Genomic DNA, 16726 nt, shown 5'->3' with positions numbered 1-16726 from the left:
TTTAGGGGCTGCATTTGACACCGAGCAAGGGAAAAATGCCAATGCAGTCTCAGCAGAGCCAGTTTCTCCCAGAGAGGAACCTGGAGCTCCCACATCACCTTTCCATCCCCCTGGCCAAAAAAAAGATGTGGATTTTAGCATATGTTCATCTCCTCCTCCAAAAATCCTGCCCCAAGGTCGTGGGGAGGCTGAAGTCAGAAAGGAACAGGGAGCGAGGAGCAATTGTGACTCAGAAAAGGGACAGCAGCCACTCTCTGAAGGGCACACACATTGTTTGAGGGAATCACGTCCTCTGGAGACAGGGGGGTGCAGGGCAGTGTGGAGGAATGTGGAGGAAGCAGTAGGGGGGGAAAAGAGCAGGGACCACATGGAAAAAAAATGGAGGGAGGGAGCGATGGAAAAGGGAGGCAGAGGAACCCAGGAGGCAAGGTTAGAGAAAGACCCTCGTGTGGGGTGACACCCAAGAGCCTCAGAGGTTAAAGAATATTAGAAGAACATGTTCCTACACTGAGATAAGCCAGAAAAATGAATCCTTATCCGTCCAAAACCAACCCTTGAAAATTCGAGCGAGAGAAGGGTCTCCTTTCAGGGAAACGGGGAATCCTTAATGCTTCCTCCCTCAGCAACTGTAATGCCAGGATGTTCCCAATCTGCTTTGAGGGATGGAAAGATTAAGAATAATAAAAAAATTGCAATAAAATATGTGTGAACGAGGGGGTAATTGTGGACAAATGCAGCATTCAAATTCATTTTTCAGCTCTTTTACACACCATTTCAATCTTATTTTCTGCTTGTTAATGAGATCTTGTTGGTTGGGGTGGGCACGGCTGCCCAGTATCGCTTGGGTAATTGCACATAATTTTCTCTCTACTAGTGATTTGCATCAGATTTTTTTTTCTAATTCTTTGCTATTTAAACCCCCTCCTCCCTTTTCCCCTCCCCCCCAAATCTCATCCTCTCCTCCCCTTCTTTCTTCCCCTCCCCTTCTCCTGGCCCAGCAAGACTCATTTTGAATGCTTATTATAAGCACAGTGTCTCCGACAAAAAAAAAAGGAAAAAAAAAAAGGCACCAGACAGAAGGGATCCGTGTCACGAGGGAAGCAGGGAAGGAGAGCTGTCTCTCCGGAGCCAGACACCACCATTCCTGCTCCCCTCTCGCCAGCAACATCATGTCCTTCCCAACTGCCAGGTTTTCCACCCCAAAAAAGGGCTCAGCTGGCTCTTCTCATCCTTCTGCCAGGACCAGTGAGCTCCTGACAGGGATTCAGATGATCTCTAATCCCAACCCGATGAGGCTGAGGAAACATTACCCTGGATGGTGGAAGGGAAAGGAGCCATGGGATGATGTCAGGAAAAACAAACTGTGCAGACTAAGAAGGTCCCCGAGTTTAGAGCAGAAATCTGTGGGCAGAGCCTGAGCTGTGCCTTGAGTGTACCTCCAGGAACACCCTCAAAACTCAGGGATAAACCAGAAATTGTAAATCTGACTCTAACCCCCTGAACTACCATTCCAGTGGGAATGAATCTGCTCATGGAGAAAAAAAAAAACAACACTGAAAGCCCTGGGAAAATTAAAGCAACAACTGTGAGATGGTGAACAAGTTTCTCTTGGCTCTTCGTATTCCTGGAATTGTCTTAATCTCTGGATGATCCCGTGGTTTTGCTAAAAGATTCAAAGGTCTCAGAAATAACATGTTATGGAAGCACACAAAATGCCTGACTCTGAACTGCATCTGAACGTGTTCCCCAGCTACACAGGGGCCACCTCCAGCAAAGGGATGAGCTTTGGCTTTTGAATAACCCCCTGCAAGACCCCAGCATGCTACAGGGAACAGTCAGACATATTCAAGATACAGGCCTGGATCTAAAAGGGCAGTGGAAATTTTAGGAAGTGAAGCAATGGACAAAACCCTCCTAAAAAACCATGAAGACACTTCAAAAGGCAGAAGAGATGTGGCAGAAGAGGCTAAAGATGAAAGCAGCAGAAAATACAGTAAGACCCTGTTTCTTAGCTGTTTGAAAAGCACCCAGGGGATCTCCCACCATCCCAAATGGCAGAGGAACAGCCAATGTGGCTCCACTTTTGTCTTGTAATACAAAGTTTAAGTCACTTAATTTTCTGCCACCTCAGCCCTCACTGCAGCACTCACAGTTCCTGATGCTGCTCAGGATGTAACTGGACTGAATCTAAGGCCAGCTTGGACAGGGCCTGGAGCAACCTGGGACAGTGGAAGGTGTCCCTGCCCATGGCAGGGGTGGAATGGGATGGTCCATAAGGTCCCTCCCAACCCAACCCATTCTACGAGATGATTCTGTGATTTATCAGGAGACTAAGCTTTTTGTCACAAGCCTTGTCCCAGCTCAGTGAGGGGCAATTCTGGGCTAGCACAGGGCTGAACTTCCAAACAGAGGGATGCAGAGTTTGTTCTCACTGCCAGTGTGAGGAGTGACCTGGCTAAGGATGTCTTGGTGCCTGGCCTTGTCCTTGTTGAGGTTGATGGATATTCTCAAATAAATGGGAAATGAGTCCTCTGTGGGATGAAAATGAGCTGGAAATAATTACAGTGTGCTTGTGAAATCTCACCCATGCCCAGCCTTGGTTTACAACCCACTCCTGTGAGAAATGGTGAGACAGAAGCTCCAGGGCCAGAAATCACCCTCTGCATGCCTAAGTTATTCATCATATTTAACGTTACTTTGTGTTTCTGTGTCCTCACTAAATTTTGGCCCAGGCTTTAGTGCCAGCCCAAGGCAGGTCTGAGCCCCTGAGTCAGCCCAGCTGAGCCTGGGGCTGCTGCTGCCAACCCACCAACCCTTGTGGAGCAGGGGGGACTTTGCTGCTGCACGTTCTGGCTCCCCCGAGCCCCTCTCTGATAACATGGGAGCACCAAGTGCATCCTGACAGCTGGAAGTGACTCGTGGTTGCAGCTGGTCAGGCTGGGAAGTTCCCTTTCCCAAACAGGCAAAATCTCTCTCTGACAAAGGCTGCCCCAGCACAGAACCAGCCCAGATCACTGCTCGGGTTACCCTGGGCTCTCACTCAGGTCTAGGAAGGAGCATGACATGAGACTTCACTCCAGGTAGTGCTTCAATCACCTGGGACTGTCTTTTGCACAACCAAGTCGGTGTTTTTGTATGAAGTGTCACAAAAAACGTCATGAAGGAGTTGAAGACAAAAATTCTCAGCTGACCTCTCAGGTCTGGAATAGAGGCAGGACACCATGGAAGCTGCCTGGGAAAAGCTCTGGGGCTCCAGCAGCTGAGCTGGGCAGGCACAAGGCTTTGTGTGCCATGGGCTGGAAAACAAGCCAGAAACAGGGCCATTTCCCACGTGAAGTTAGGGTCTCTCTGTCTGCCCGAGCGGGGGACTGAGGTGGGTGAGGGGGGGCCTCCGGGGGGTCCCAGCCCTTGTGGCCACACGTAATCCTCTGTTCTCTGGGCTGGGAATGGGAATGCCATGCCTCTCCTCTAGAATTCCAGCTGCCAGCACCGGGGCTGGGGGTTCTGGCTGGGACACCCAATCCTGGGGTAATTGGATCGTTGCTGAGAGGCAGCAAATGCTGGGAGCTCTGGGCCAGGCTGGCCCCCATCTCTTGTCTAAACTGCAAAGAGATCTCCCTCCTGCTGCTGCTGAGGGCTGAAACCAGAGAACTGGCTGTCTCCAGTGCAGACAAATTGCCATCATTTACAGTTCCCTTCTTTTTTTCTGTCTCCTGAACTCCCTCTTTCCCTCTAGCTGGTATTTACCCCTGTAAAGAGCAACTTCAGATAGAGAGAGGAGGAGGAGAGGATTGAGGTGTGATGGGTTTTACCTGCAAGGCCATGGAAGAGCTGAATTATGCTCAGCACAGCAGGAAAATTACACAGAGCATCCCATATAGATACCTCACTAAACTTTTACCCACCCTGCTACATAAAACAGGACACTTTTAGGAGTACTCATTCATCCCATTAGGAGTATTTCCTGTATCCTTCCACTAGGAACAGCAGAGGGCTTAGAAAGGCAGGAAGGTTTGATAAGTAAATATAAAGCAGTCATGAAATAACCTGGGTTAGCCTTTCCATGCACAAAAGAAATAGAAGAATTTATATGCTGATATCTTGGCCCTCACATGATTAAAAGCATTAGGAAAATGGGAATCTCTCTTTCTTGGGGGTGCAAAGCTCTCTTTTCTTCAGGACTGCCAGATAATGGATCCTCTCTTTCCCATACAAAGGGCTTATTGGCTCAGGACTCTATCTTTCCCCAGCCTGAGCCTGGGGGCAGGGTAATTTGGGATAGGGATAAGCAGAGAGAAAGCCTTGGTTTGGTCATTTCAATGAGCCTCTGATTTCTGAGTGGGACTGGGAGGGAGATGATGAAGCTCCAGAAATGGAAATTGCAGGATGGACTCGTGTCTGGTGCTATCACGTGGATCTCATCCCCAACTTATTCCAAGGTGCTAAATTGCACTTGTGATCATCTGAATTAATCACGTGCCCTGACCTGTCTAACCTGGAGCCTGCCTTTGAATTCCAGGCTCTGTCCTCATCTCCCAGGCCTGCTGCTGTTAGAAATCCCTTGTCAGAGAGATATCTGCCTATTCCCCCCCAGATTACCCTGTTTGAGGCAATATTCTGCCTCATGGCAGTCACACCTTTACATTTTCCCACTCAAAGCTAGAAGGGGAGGGTTTATACCATTTCTGAGAAGCTGCGAAATTTCCCTCTTTCCATTGACACTCTATGTTTGTTTTCACACTTGAGAGATCACAAGCTATTGGACCTCAAGATCCATAAACCTTTCTGATGTCCCTGTTTATTGGACTCTCCTCTAAACAGTTGTAGTCTTTTCATTTCAGATGCCCACCTAATTTCTCCTTGTAGTTTCAAATTATTTTGCATTTCCTGTCCTAAACAGTCTTACTGGCACTCTGAAACAACTATTGTAGTGCATTTCATGTATCCCCATGTTCCACGAGTGACTGGGAGTGAAAGTAAAATGGATTTTTGTATCCCTCCAGCACGAATAGAAGTGTACAATATGTGCCTTGTTCCACTTAAAAGCAAATGTGCACGTGGAAAGCAGGTTACTGCAAGTAAAACAATGAGAAGGTTAAAGGCTCTGTCTGATAAGGTGACAGGAAAATAGAATTCTTATCCCAGGGTGGAGTTAGAGGGGGATGGATTCTCAGGTAGTGAACATCCTGCCTTCTCCACTTAGCTGAGAACATAGGTCTGCTCCCATAGCACATGAGCACAAGCTCTGCTCTCTCTGGGCTCACTGATGGTGGAGATTTAACTTCTCTCTGCTCTGAGCCTTGTTTCTGTCACATGCAGCACTTAGAAGCTGTACACCTGATGGGCAGCATCAGATCAAACCTGGGAGAGGCACTTCAGAGGGTGGCTGAGCTGGGCTTTGGAGCACAGACCCCAGATCAGGTCATGGGCTCAGGCAGGGATGTGAAAATCAAGGGTATATTCCAAGGGGAGGCTGTGGCTGTTGCCTGGTCACCTCAAAACACACACACTCCACTTCCTTACACAAGCAGATGGTGTGAAACACCTTTCCTCCTTTAAAACTCACCTACACCTCTCATTCTGACCTTGTGCAAAGCAGCAGAATTGTTTCTATGACAATTACTTTCTCAAAACTAAATCCTAGATCTACACCCCTGTGTTTTGAGGAAGTTCAAATCCATGGCACTTCCATGGTCCAACCAGGCTTAGACAAGCTGGCTTTGGCTAATCTCTAAATCAGCCACCCACAAATCATGAGGTGCTTCTAAAGTAACTAAAAACATCAAATGTGCTGTCATTAGGTTAAAATCCACAATTGGAGGGCCCTGGAATTTTTGGCTGTGGAATATTTTGGAGGGTTGAGCAGATAAACACTGATGCTCTGAGTCCTGGTGTTTGTGGTTGCAGTGTGTTAACGTGGAGGTGGGAACTAAGAGGACACAAGTGCTCTGCAGAACAGTGCTGAGCGATATTGCTGATGAAGGAATGAGCCAAATGCTTTGACTGGGCTGCTCCAGGACTCCCTGACAACAGCAATGACTCCCTCGTTAAGCAGAACACGCTGTGACAGCCTGAAGCTCGCCCTGCTCTCAGAGGATTTGAACCAGGCAAGTCCTGTCAGCCAAAGGCAGGATGGAAGCAGGTCACGTACCTGTGGGGAGAGGCCGTTGCTGACGGGGTTCATGTGGTTGGCAGGAGCTGCAGCGTTCATGAAGCTGTCGGAGTAGCTGGAGAAGCTGTGCCGGGCTCCGTAGGCTGAGCTGCTGTCGGCGGCGGCCGCGAGTCCCCCCTGGTGCATGGTGGAGGGAGGCAGGGGCTGGGGCCTGTGCACGGTGCTTCCCCCGTCTGCGGAGAGAGAGCAGGGCTCAGCAGGGCTGGGGGTACAGCTGGCACTGTGAAATGGCCCCTGGGTTTGGCCATCCTGTCTCAGCGTCTGGGACACGCCGTGTTCCACAAACTGTGTGACGGGACAAAACCTGCCATGCTGGGGGGAAATATCTGAATTTTCCTTTAACTTTTCCTTGAACAGAAGCTGTAAATTCTTTTGTAAAGGCCAAAGCCAACTGAAATGGGCAATACTCCCTCCACAGAACCCCAGTGTGGAGCTTTATCCAGAACGAGGGATCACCTACAGGATACTCAGTTCACAGTGCTGTGCTCCTCATTTCAAAGCTGAGCAGAGCTACAGCCATGGGACACATTGACAGAGCAGAAAGGACCATGAGACAGAGGAGAAAACCGAGGAGCTTCCACCAACCTGAGGAAAAACCTGGTTTTCCCATCTCAAGGAAAACCACCCGTGTATTCCAAGAGACCCAGTGGGATGTCATGAATGACAAAGGCAAGGAACAATGGGATGATAGAATCCCAGAATTCCAGAACTAATCCTCACTGGAGGATGCAGGACTTGGTGTGTGTTGGCACATGGAGGAGCAGGATACATGCCTTGAAATGGGAATGTCCCCTGACACACAGTTCCCTCAAGGACAGACGGGATGAGAAAGGGACAGGGAGGTGGCCCCACAGACCGTGGTGCTGAGGGCAACCTGGCTGGGACAGGAGACAGGGCCACCTCATGCAGGGGAGGGGCAGACATGGCATGGATCACTGCTGCTGTGCTCCTCCATCCTCAGCAGGGGACTGCAGGTGACAAAGCCTGGCTCAGGAGTGGGCCTAGAGAGGGGTAGGTGGCTCAGAGGTCCCTGGCAGGACAAGGGAGCAGCCCTGTGCTGCATCTGGCTCAGGAGATGGGGATGGACACTGTGGAATCCTGGAATGGTTTGGGTAGGAAGGGACCTTAAAGCTCATCCAGTTCCAACCCCTGCCATGGGCGGGGGCACCTTCCACTATCCCAGGTTGCTCCAAGCCCCGTCCAACCCGGCCTTGGAAAGGCAGGATTTGGGAAGAGAAGAGCAGCGGTGCAGGCGAAGGGTGCTCACCTTGGGAGATGGTGGTGGTCGGGTAGGTGGAGTCCGGCAGCTGGTAGGGGGGCAGGGTGGGCATCCCGGTGGGCGGGAACCCCCCCGGCAGCAGGTGGTTGAAGGCCGCGAGCTGGTTCGCGCCTGCCTGCTTGCGCCAGCGCGCCCTGCGGTTACTGAACCACACCTGGGGGGAGAGCAAAGGCCACGAGTGATTCCCCCTGAGCTGCTGTCCCACCCCAGCCAGGATCTGATGGGAACATGTCCCACAGCACTGGCCAAAGCCAGACCCAAGTTGCTGCCTGACTCAGATTTGTGAGTGTTTGCCTCCATTCCTCAGAGTCCTTTTAGTTGCTGAACCTGGAAGGGAGAGGAAAGACCCCCCTGTGACTCCTGGAGCTGCTGTCCCACCTCACCTGGGGGCTGATGGAAACACATTCTGTCCAAAAACAGGTTCAAGTTGTTGCCTGACACAGGCTCTGTGGATATCACAGAATCCCAGAATCTGCTGAGCTGGAAGGGACCCATAAGGATCATCCAGTCCAACCCTCAGCCCTGCATGGGACCACTCCCAGAGTCACCCCCTGTGCCCCAGAGGATCATCTAAACCCTCCTGGAGCTCTGGCAGCCTTGGGGCTGTGCCCACTGCCCTGGGGAGCCTGTTCAGTGCCAACCACCCTCTGGGGGAAGAACCTTTTGCTGAGATCCAACCTGAGCCTGTCCTGACACCGCTCCAGCCATTCCCTGGGTGCTGTCCCTGGTCCCCCCAGAGCAGAGCTCAGTCCTCTGCCCCTCCTCTGCCCCTCCCCAGAAAGTGGAACTGCAGTGAGGTCTCCCCTCAGTCTCCTCTGCTCCAGCTGAACACACCAAGTGTCCTCAGTGTCCTCCCACGACTTCAAATCAAGGCCCTTCCCCACCTTCCTTGGACACTCTCCAGTGGCTTCAGATCTTTTTTATATTCACCACCATTCCTCAGTTCCCTTTCTCCCAAATGACAATACAACCCCTGCCCTGTCTCCTGGGTAAACATATACATTTAAAATGGCTCAAGATGCTGCTGAGAGTGTTGGGAGGGTGCTCTGAGCTGTAGGGTGAGATGAAGAGGAATAATTTAACTTGTGTATTCCGGGAGAGTTCACACCAAATAGAAGCACTGCTACCACCTGGCCATTCTGCCTTGTTATCTGACAACTATGTGAATTATGCTGAGGGATTAAGGACCATAATAGCAACACGGCTGCTCTGTTAGGAGGGATAAATAGACAGATTAGCATCGTGGTTTCAATGTTAGACAAGCTAAAGAGATAGAACCAGACCGGAGGGAATACAGGGCTTGCTCAGCTCCTCTGTGCTGCAGCAAATCACTGTTGTCTGTATGCTAAGACATGCCCTGCTTGGAGCAGCACCAGAATTGTTCTGCAGCCAATTCAAATCTCTGTGCATTAAAATAAACCCGGGTTTAATGCCTGTGCAAAGCTGGGCTCATGTTTCCTACAGTGCTGGTTTACCTGTAAGACTCCCGAGGAGATTTTTCTAAATGCATCTGTGTGCCCTGGTGTGTTTTATCGTGGGCAATCTCCCTCCTGCATGGTGGAAGGGGCTTCTCAGTCTGTCACTTGGGCTTGGTTTGCTGCATTTAATCAGAGAGGCTCTCAGGCCCCATCCCTGTTTGGGGTTCAGAAGTATGTGGATAAGCTTTCAAGCCAGATGAGAATGCAGCTGCTGGACTTTGGGAGGCCTAAAGGGCTAGAAAACACGATTAAATTTCACAGCAACAAGAAAAAATGGAGCAAAAATCAAGAGTGTAAAGCATTCAGGGGGGAAAAAAATCCTCCATCAAGCTTCCAAGCTGCTCAACATCAGATCAGGGGCTGGTGTTACAAGGGTTTGAGGCACTGCAGCCCAAACTGCGCCCACATCTTAGGAGCCAAACCAAAACTCTTCCCCAGATACTGCAGAATTTTAGCCCTGTGTGCTGTGGACATCAAACATGACCCAAAGCTCAAAATGGGCATCTTTCCCTGGTCTTTATGTCCAGTCCTCCTGTAAACAGTTACCTGTTCCTGTGCGTTTTTCTTACAGGAAAAGGCAAATTTATTTAATGGAGTGCTGGTCTCCAGCCCTCACGCACTGCAGTGGTGCCTGCTGCAAAAATAAGTGTGCACTGAGCTTCACCCACTAATTTCTGTGAGGTTCTCTGGATCACAGCCTATTATTGCTCTTTCTACATGTTATTTAGCCACTATCATGCTGTGGAAACAGTTTAATTAAAACTTGCTAGCGATAGCTGTGATCCTGATGGCTGAGGAAGGACCCAGGCCTGGGCAGCCCTTAATTTCATGCTGTTATTTACATCCATATACAATGGAAACAACAAAAGCCCAGTTTTCTTTGAAGAGTTGGTCTAAATTAAGCCCCTGAAGTGTTTACAGTGCTGATGTCAGGTCCTTGGCTCCAAAAACCTCTTTGTACAGACCTGTTCCTGCTGCCCTGCTCTGCTGGCTGGAGCAGCACAACCTGCCACCTTCCCAAAGGCGTGACAGAAATGGGTCAGCTCACATCCTCTACATTGGCCACGAGGGGCCAGGCAGGTCACAATCCCTGGGGCCACTTCTGGCACCCAAAGTCGCTAAAAAAATCTAGGACAGAGTTAAGGAGAGAGAAATGAATGAAGGCTGAGGTCTGTAGCACTTCACAAGTCCTTTTTCCAGCCCAATCCGTGGCACAGCTTCTGCGAGCAGTTAGCAACAGAAATGAATAAATAACCTTTTGTTTGCCCTGACCACGCAAAGAGGAAGGTCCCATCCTTTTCTCAACCGGCATGTGTGTGCAAATCCAGTTTCGAATTAGCGAGATGGACCTTGGCTCCTTGTCTCTTATAATTTGCTTCCACTTCCACAGATAAGGACATGAAAATTGAATATTTCTGGTAGCTGAACACAGGGAGATAAATAAACCTACTCTTTTTAGAGAAAAAGGCCTAGGCCTGGGCTGGAAGAGCTTCCACTCCAAAAAAATAAAGATCTCAGTGCCAAGAACAGCACATAAAATTCAAATACCTGAAGGGAGAACACAACCAAGACATGAATCCAGGAACCGAGAGGGAAAGAGAAATGGAATTCCAAGAGTGCAAAACCATCCCCACGAGGACTCACTGCCCCGTCTGTCAGTTGATTTGGGCAATGTATGATCAAAACACAATGTGGAGAAGGTTTGTGTTGTCTCCTGTTCCCCTCCCTGTGAGGTTGTTGTTGTCTGGGCACCAACACACACCTTTACACTCAACAACCACTAAAGACTCCCCCTATCAGAGGACCCTGTTACACCATGGTAAGCCTAGGGTGAAGGCTGCAGCTGCTAAAACCAGGCTGCTGGGAAGAAGATGAGGAAGAGGAGGAAGTTTTGGAGCTGCTGGGGATGTTTGGTTCAGAATTAAAATGCACACGTGCCTGTGATGGCTGCTCCCATCCTGATCCTCCACATCCAGTATGGGGGTGTGGTTCCTTTATGTTTTAAGGAAGATAAAAGGATACTCTGGATCCTTTTACAACCAGGTAGAGTCAACAAAAAAATCCTGTGCATGAGCCATTTTGGTCTACAGTGCACGTGGGCTTGTGAAGAAAGGAAAGATAAATTCTGAGAGAGCGGATCATCACCAAAGAAATTCAGTTCTTAATTATGCTCCTCCTGTGACTTTGGGAAAGTATTGCTTTTCTGATTTGAAATCAGTGTATTCAACAAATTTTAGTCCTTACACAACCCATGCATCAGATTAGCACCTCTAAATTGAGGATAAACTCCTCATTTTCTTGCATTTTAGTTCATTTCCACAGTCAGCCACTGGAGATAGAGGCTCTTTTGAAGTGCCAGAAGGCACCAGACCCAGCACAGCAAGATCTTGGAGCATCTTGCCTGGAGCATCGCAGCAAAGTAGATGATAAATGATAATAACAGCAAATACACCTGCACCAAGGGAATTCACAACCACGTGTTGAAAGGCAGCGTCTCCTCCCAGAGCCTGACTGGGGAACCCGGCCCCAAACACACCAAAACCTGCCACAAAGCAACTGATAGGATTTACCTTCCCGTGCAGGGGAAGGGACATTTCATGGCCCAAACAGGTTGATTCTGCCCCTTATTTATAACCTAGAGGAAAAAAAGGAGCTCCTTTGCAGCTAATGACGTCTGCAACTCCTTCCCTTCCCCCACTCAAAGGTGGCTCAGGCCTTTATGCTCATAAATCATTTTATTGGGAGCTAAAATACAGAGGCTGAAGCATCTCCCTGTAATGCGAGGTGCACTTCAAAGGGAACCTGCTTTCATTTCCCAACAGTTAAGGGTTTATCAGCCACTGAAGATTCCCCCTGCCAGGGGATCCTGTTACACCATGGTAAGCCTGGGGTGAAGGCTACGGCTGCTAAAACCAGGCTGGTGGGAAGAAGATGAGGAAGAGGAGGAAGTTTTGAAGCTGCTGGGGATGTTTTTTAGAGGCTGCTGGGGCTGGATTGCATGATTAGAGTTTTATGCTGGGACGAGGCAGCACTTTAGAAAAGGGCTATGTGGAGAATTCACCAGGAGAAAAAACACCATGGCAGAAACCAGCTTTTCCTTAAAAAGGGAAGTTTTTCATGGTCACTTCATAGCAGAGACCCTGAGCTGTGTAAATGTGTTGCTTTCCAAGGGTGTAGAAGTACAATACAGACCACTGGAAACAACAGTTTGTACTTGTTAAAGGCATTTGGGGCTTTTTTCCCCTGTGAATTGTCTTCCAAATAAAGTATTAAGAACACAGGAGATGTGTTATAGAAACTGCTTGGCGTTGCTGAGGGGAAGCAGATGGATACAGTAATGCCCCCATGGGAAAGAACTGGAAAGAAGATATGCAAGGAGGTTCTTCATGTTCTAGTCAAGCCCAGGGCCCAGGTAAGAGCAGTGTCCCTCAATGTGCCACATGCTCCTTGCTCAGATCCTGCTCCAAGGATCCTGAATATCCCTCAATCCCTCACCTCCCCATTCCCTTCCCAGATGGGCGAGGGAGGAACGTCGAGACTAAAAAACCTCTCCAATTCATCACTGTCCACTCTGCAGAACCAGCTGATTCCAGGAGGGCCCGTCCTCCCAGCCAGCCTGGCTTTGGGGCAAAGGTTAGAACTGGTTCTTGTTTAACCCCAGTGCCTGCACCCAGCCCTGCCAGGAGCCAGCCCGAGATGTCCCAGGCACTTGTTCCCCACCAGCAGAGAAGCTGCAGAGGCAGCTGCCTGCCAGGATGGGGCTGGACTGAATTATCCCGCCCAGATATGGGTCAGCTCCCACAATTTGTCAGACAAGGAGAGGAAAGGAAGGTCAAAAAGAGCCTCCTGTGGGAAAGAAAGCCTGTTGTGTTCCTGCTCAGCCTAATCAGGACTCAATGTGGGAGAAAGATGGATGGGGTGAATGAGCTCATAAATGGAAACAGGGATGGAAAAGCCAGGTGAGGCCTTTGCTCTTCAGCAGAATGAAGGGATGCACACATGTTTGTGCTCACGGGCCCAGGAGGCTGCAGGAACCATGTGGCCATTTATGGCCTAAGCACACCCAAAAAAATTCCACCAGTCACATAAGGTCCCAGCCCAGGTTGCAGATCAGATCCTCTCCAGGTTCTCCCTGGAACCAGAGCAGATCCCCTTGTCCACCCTGGTGGGAAATGCTGCAAGTCAGGCGTTTCCCGGGAGGCTGATGCAGAAGGATTTTAGGGAGGAACTCTACAGCAAGAGTGATGAGAGACCAGGGGTATCTACTGCTCCAAATGCCTTTTTGGCAGGTGGAAAGGGCTGGGATGTGATGATGAGATGGGGTCCTGTAGATCCATACAACAGTTTAGGGATGACGATGTTTCCTCTGCCAGGTGCTGAGGAGTGTGAAAAACAGACATCAGAAAGGTACAAACATCACTGAAGCTACTGAGAGAATTCTTCACAGAATGAAAAAAGGCTCCTGAGAATAACCAGATTTTCCAGGCTGTACCCAGAGGCATTTGGGTTCAGTGCTGAGCCTCTGCCACGGGTGGGTGACATGGTTAAAATAAATATTAAACAAGGTTAGTGGAGCAGAACAAATGACTCCTCACAAATGAGATTATCCAATGAATTTAGCCTATATTTCTCCTGGCATCTCCCAGTTCCTGAAGGTGTGAGCTATTTATAACAACCTACTGAATTGCAGGGAACAGGTGGTGGTACGAGATTTTTTTTTTGGCAAACCACTTGTTTTTTTGAGGAAATCATTCCTATCAGTGAAATCTTTCATTGTGACATTGATTACTTTACTCTTGCATCATTCTTCCAAACACTTCCTCAAACAAAAGGACCATCTCAGTGTGAACATTTTGTAGCCACTAATGGATTTCATACCCCAGGCAGGGAAGCAGGAAAACGGGATAGATCTGTCCACTCTCACACTGAGACACACTGAGCCCAGGCTGGAACTCCTGCATTCAGAGCTCCCAGCCCAACCCTGCCCAGTGATGCAGCTTTACCACTTGTAAGAGAAGTTCATAATATTTACAAATAAAAAAATATTATCATGGAATAAAATAGCTTTGTATACTGATGGTTTGCAAATGTTATGTTTTCCAGCCCTACATTTTACAAATCTGTTTCTCGGTGATGATTTCAGTTGCCAGAGGAGATTCTGCTAAAATAAAATAAAATTTGAAATAAAACCTGGTTTACTTCTCTTTATAAACCTGAGGTCTGAGGATGAATGGGACCTGAGGAAGCTGAAAGACATTAGGATGGGTTCACTGCTGTCAGAAAGCAGCTGCAAGGCAGCGTATTTATAAACTGCTTTTTCACTTGCACACTTCCTTCTTAGACAGCCAAGTCTTAATGGTGTTAAGAATTGCATTTAGACATTTGGGAACAGGCTTTGATGTTCACACCTCACTGAGGTGAACGAGATGTTGGAGAGTAGATTTCCTGCTGCTATTGTTTGGCTCAGACAGGCTGGGCTTTAGCAGCAGATCAACAGCACATCAGTTCCTGCTATCAAGATTTGCTTTGCCAAAGAAAAGCTTTTAAAAATGGCTTAAGCTTCATGTGAAGTGGCTCAAAGATTAAAGCACCCTGGCAAAACCCTCCTCCTGATTATTATAAATACTTTCCAGTGTTGACCACATGGAATATATTTAATTGGAGTCCCAGGAAAGAGTCTGGGAAGGTTGAAGATGGATGAGAGCCCCATGCTGGCCACGACAACTGGATCACTTGACTGGGCACATCCTGGGTGGCAGCAGAGGTTCAGCACAGGAATCTGAGCAAAGCCTAGGAGGAATATTTTGGTCCATGCCACGGCTGGAAATTTTGTGATAAAGGTTCTTCTCATTAAACCTCTGGGAGGCCCTGTTTGTTTTTAATACAATGGCACAGCCACTCTGCTGCTATAAATCAGGGCAACCTCACTGCCTTCCATCAGAGCAGCTGAGTGTGCAGAGTTGCACACAAACACTTCAGCCAGGGCCTGGGGGGCTCCTTCATTGCTTTGGCCTCTGGGCCCTCTGTCCTTTGTATGAAAATCAAACCCTTCCCACACTGTTTAGGGCATCTCAGCTTGCGACCATCAGGTTGGCAGTTCTTGGCCCAAAGCAGACCAAGAAAAGCACAACAGGACAAACAATCAAAGAAGTCACTTCCAGGTTTGCATCTCAACACAAAAATCCACAACTTTATCTAAAAATGGAGTTCTACTGATCTGAGTGGATTCCTCCACCCACAGCAGGTTCCAAGGAGCACTTTCTGCCAGAGATTTCTCCATTTGGTTCCTAGGTTCCCTGCCCCACATTTAAAAAAACAAGCTGCTCTTGTCAAATTATGCTGCAAGTTTCTATCAATTCCCATTGACCTCAGCAAATACTTTGCCAGAAGGACTCCAGGATTAGGCTTATCATTTTCATCTTCAGGAAAGTAATGAAACAGTGCTGGCTCTTTCCAGCAACATCCCTCGGGCTTCCAGAGCTGGGACCACATCCTCTGCCAGTGGGACACTTCTGCTTCCAAGGGTACAATTCTACAAGTACCAAAAGTGTTGATGTCTTTCTAAGGAAAGGTTTAGATTGAATCCCAGACTGGTTTGGGCTGGAAGGGACCTTAAAGCCCATCCAGTGCCACCCCCTGCCATGGGCAGGGACACCTTCCACCAGCCCAGGTTGCTCCAAGCCCCGTCCAACCTGGCCTTGGACACTTCCAGGGATGGAGCAGCCACAGCTTCTCTGGGCAACCCTGTGCCAGGGCCTTCCCACCCTCCCAGGGAAGAATTCCTTCCTAAGATCCCATCTAAATTTCCTCTCTTTTAGTTTAGGACCAGTCCTCCTTGTCCTGTCCCTCCATGTGCTTGTGAAAAGCCCCTCTCCAGCTTCTCTGTCAGCCCTGTTTAGATGCTGGTGCCACAATTTTAAGAGATCATCTCTGACTCGTCCAAAGCTCAGGTGGAGAAAGACTTTCCACTGCAGTTTGGATACCTGATAAATTACTTTACAGTTTGGTTACCTGGTAATTTACTTTACAATTTGGGTCTGATTATTTGTATGTGATTATTAGGTGGTTTGAGGGCTTATTTGAAGTTTTTTCACTGAGGCAAGTATGTAATTGTTACTTTTTTCTGTAATTCAACTGCATTTCTGAGTCTAATTCCGGCTGGGGAAATGGGAGAGAACAACAGCAACGCCGTGAGACATCACGGACCAATTCACTGAGCAAAGAGAAAGTGCAGAGGCTGCAGCCCCCTCTCTCCTTAGAAACATCCTCCTGCAGCAAGACCTTCCCGAGACAGGAGTGGGAGTGAAGCACCACTGAACTTGCAGAGCTGCTGCTTTCAGCTGCCCGGAGCAGCCACTGCCCCGGCCCCGACCTGTCCCGGGAGCGGATGGAGCCTGGCACCGACCCTGACCTGTCCTGGGAGCGGATGGTGCCTGGCACTGACCCTGACCTGTCCTGGGAGCGGATGGTGCCTGGCACTGACCCTGACCTGTCCCGGGAGCGGATGGTGCCTGGCACTGACCCTGACCTGTCCCGGGAGCGGATGGTGCCTGGCACTGACCCTGACCTGTCCCGGGAGCGGATGGTGCCTGGCACTGACCCTGACCTGTCCCGGGAGCGGATGGTGCCTGGCACTGACCCTGACCTGTCCCGGGAGCGGATGGTGCCTGGCACTGACCCTGACCTGTCCCGGGAGCGGATGGTGCCTGGCACTGACCCTGACCTGTCCCGGGAGCGGATGGTGCCTGGCACTGACCCTGACCTGTCCCGGGAGCGGATGGTGCCTGGCACCGACCC

General features: G+C 49.4%; 1 protein-coding gene across 5 annotated transcripts in view; it reads right to left on the bottom strand.

Annotated features, from left to right (window-relative positions):
* PAX7 (paired box 7) overlaps positions 1-16726 on the bottom strand; it is a 106870-nt gene that overhangs the window by 33961 nt on the left and 56183 nt on the right. For all 5 annotated transcript variants that reach the window (XM_064678875.1, XM_064678880.1, XM_064678877.1 and 2 more), the window contains exons 7-8: positions 7440-7605; positions 6152-6345 (exon numbers count right to left, since the gene is read on the bottom strand). In XM_064678875.1, the coding sequence (XP_064534945.1) occupies positions 6152-6345; positions 7440-7605 (360 nt within the window). The remainder of the gene's footprint in view (positions 1-6151; positions 6346-7439; positions 7606-16726) is intronic.

Source organism: Pseudopipra pipra, chromosome 22 (genome assembly GCF_036250125.1).
Source record: "Pseudopipra pipra isolate bDixPip1 chromosome 22, bDixPip1.hap1, whole genome shotgun sequence".
Lineage (NCBI taxonomy): Eukaryota > Metazoa > Chordata > Aves > Passeriformes > Pipridae > Pseudopipra > Pseudopipra pipra.
The sequence above is the reverse complement of the archived record's forward strand: the minus strand, read 5'-3'. Positions and strand labels throughout refer to the sequence as shown.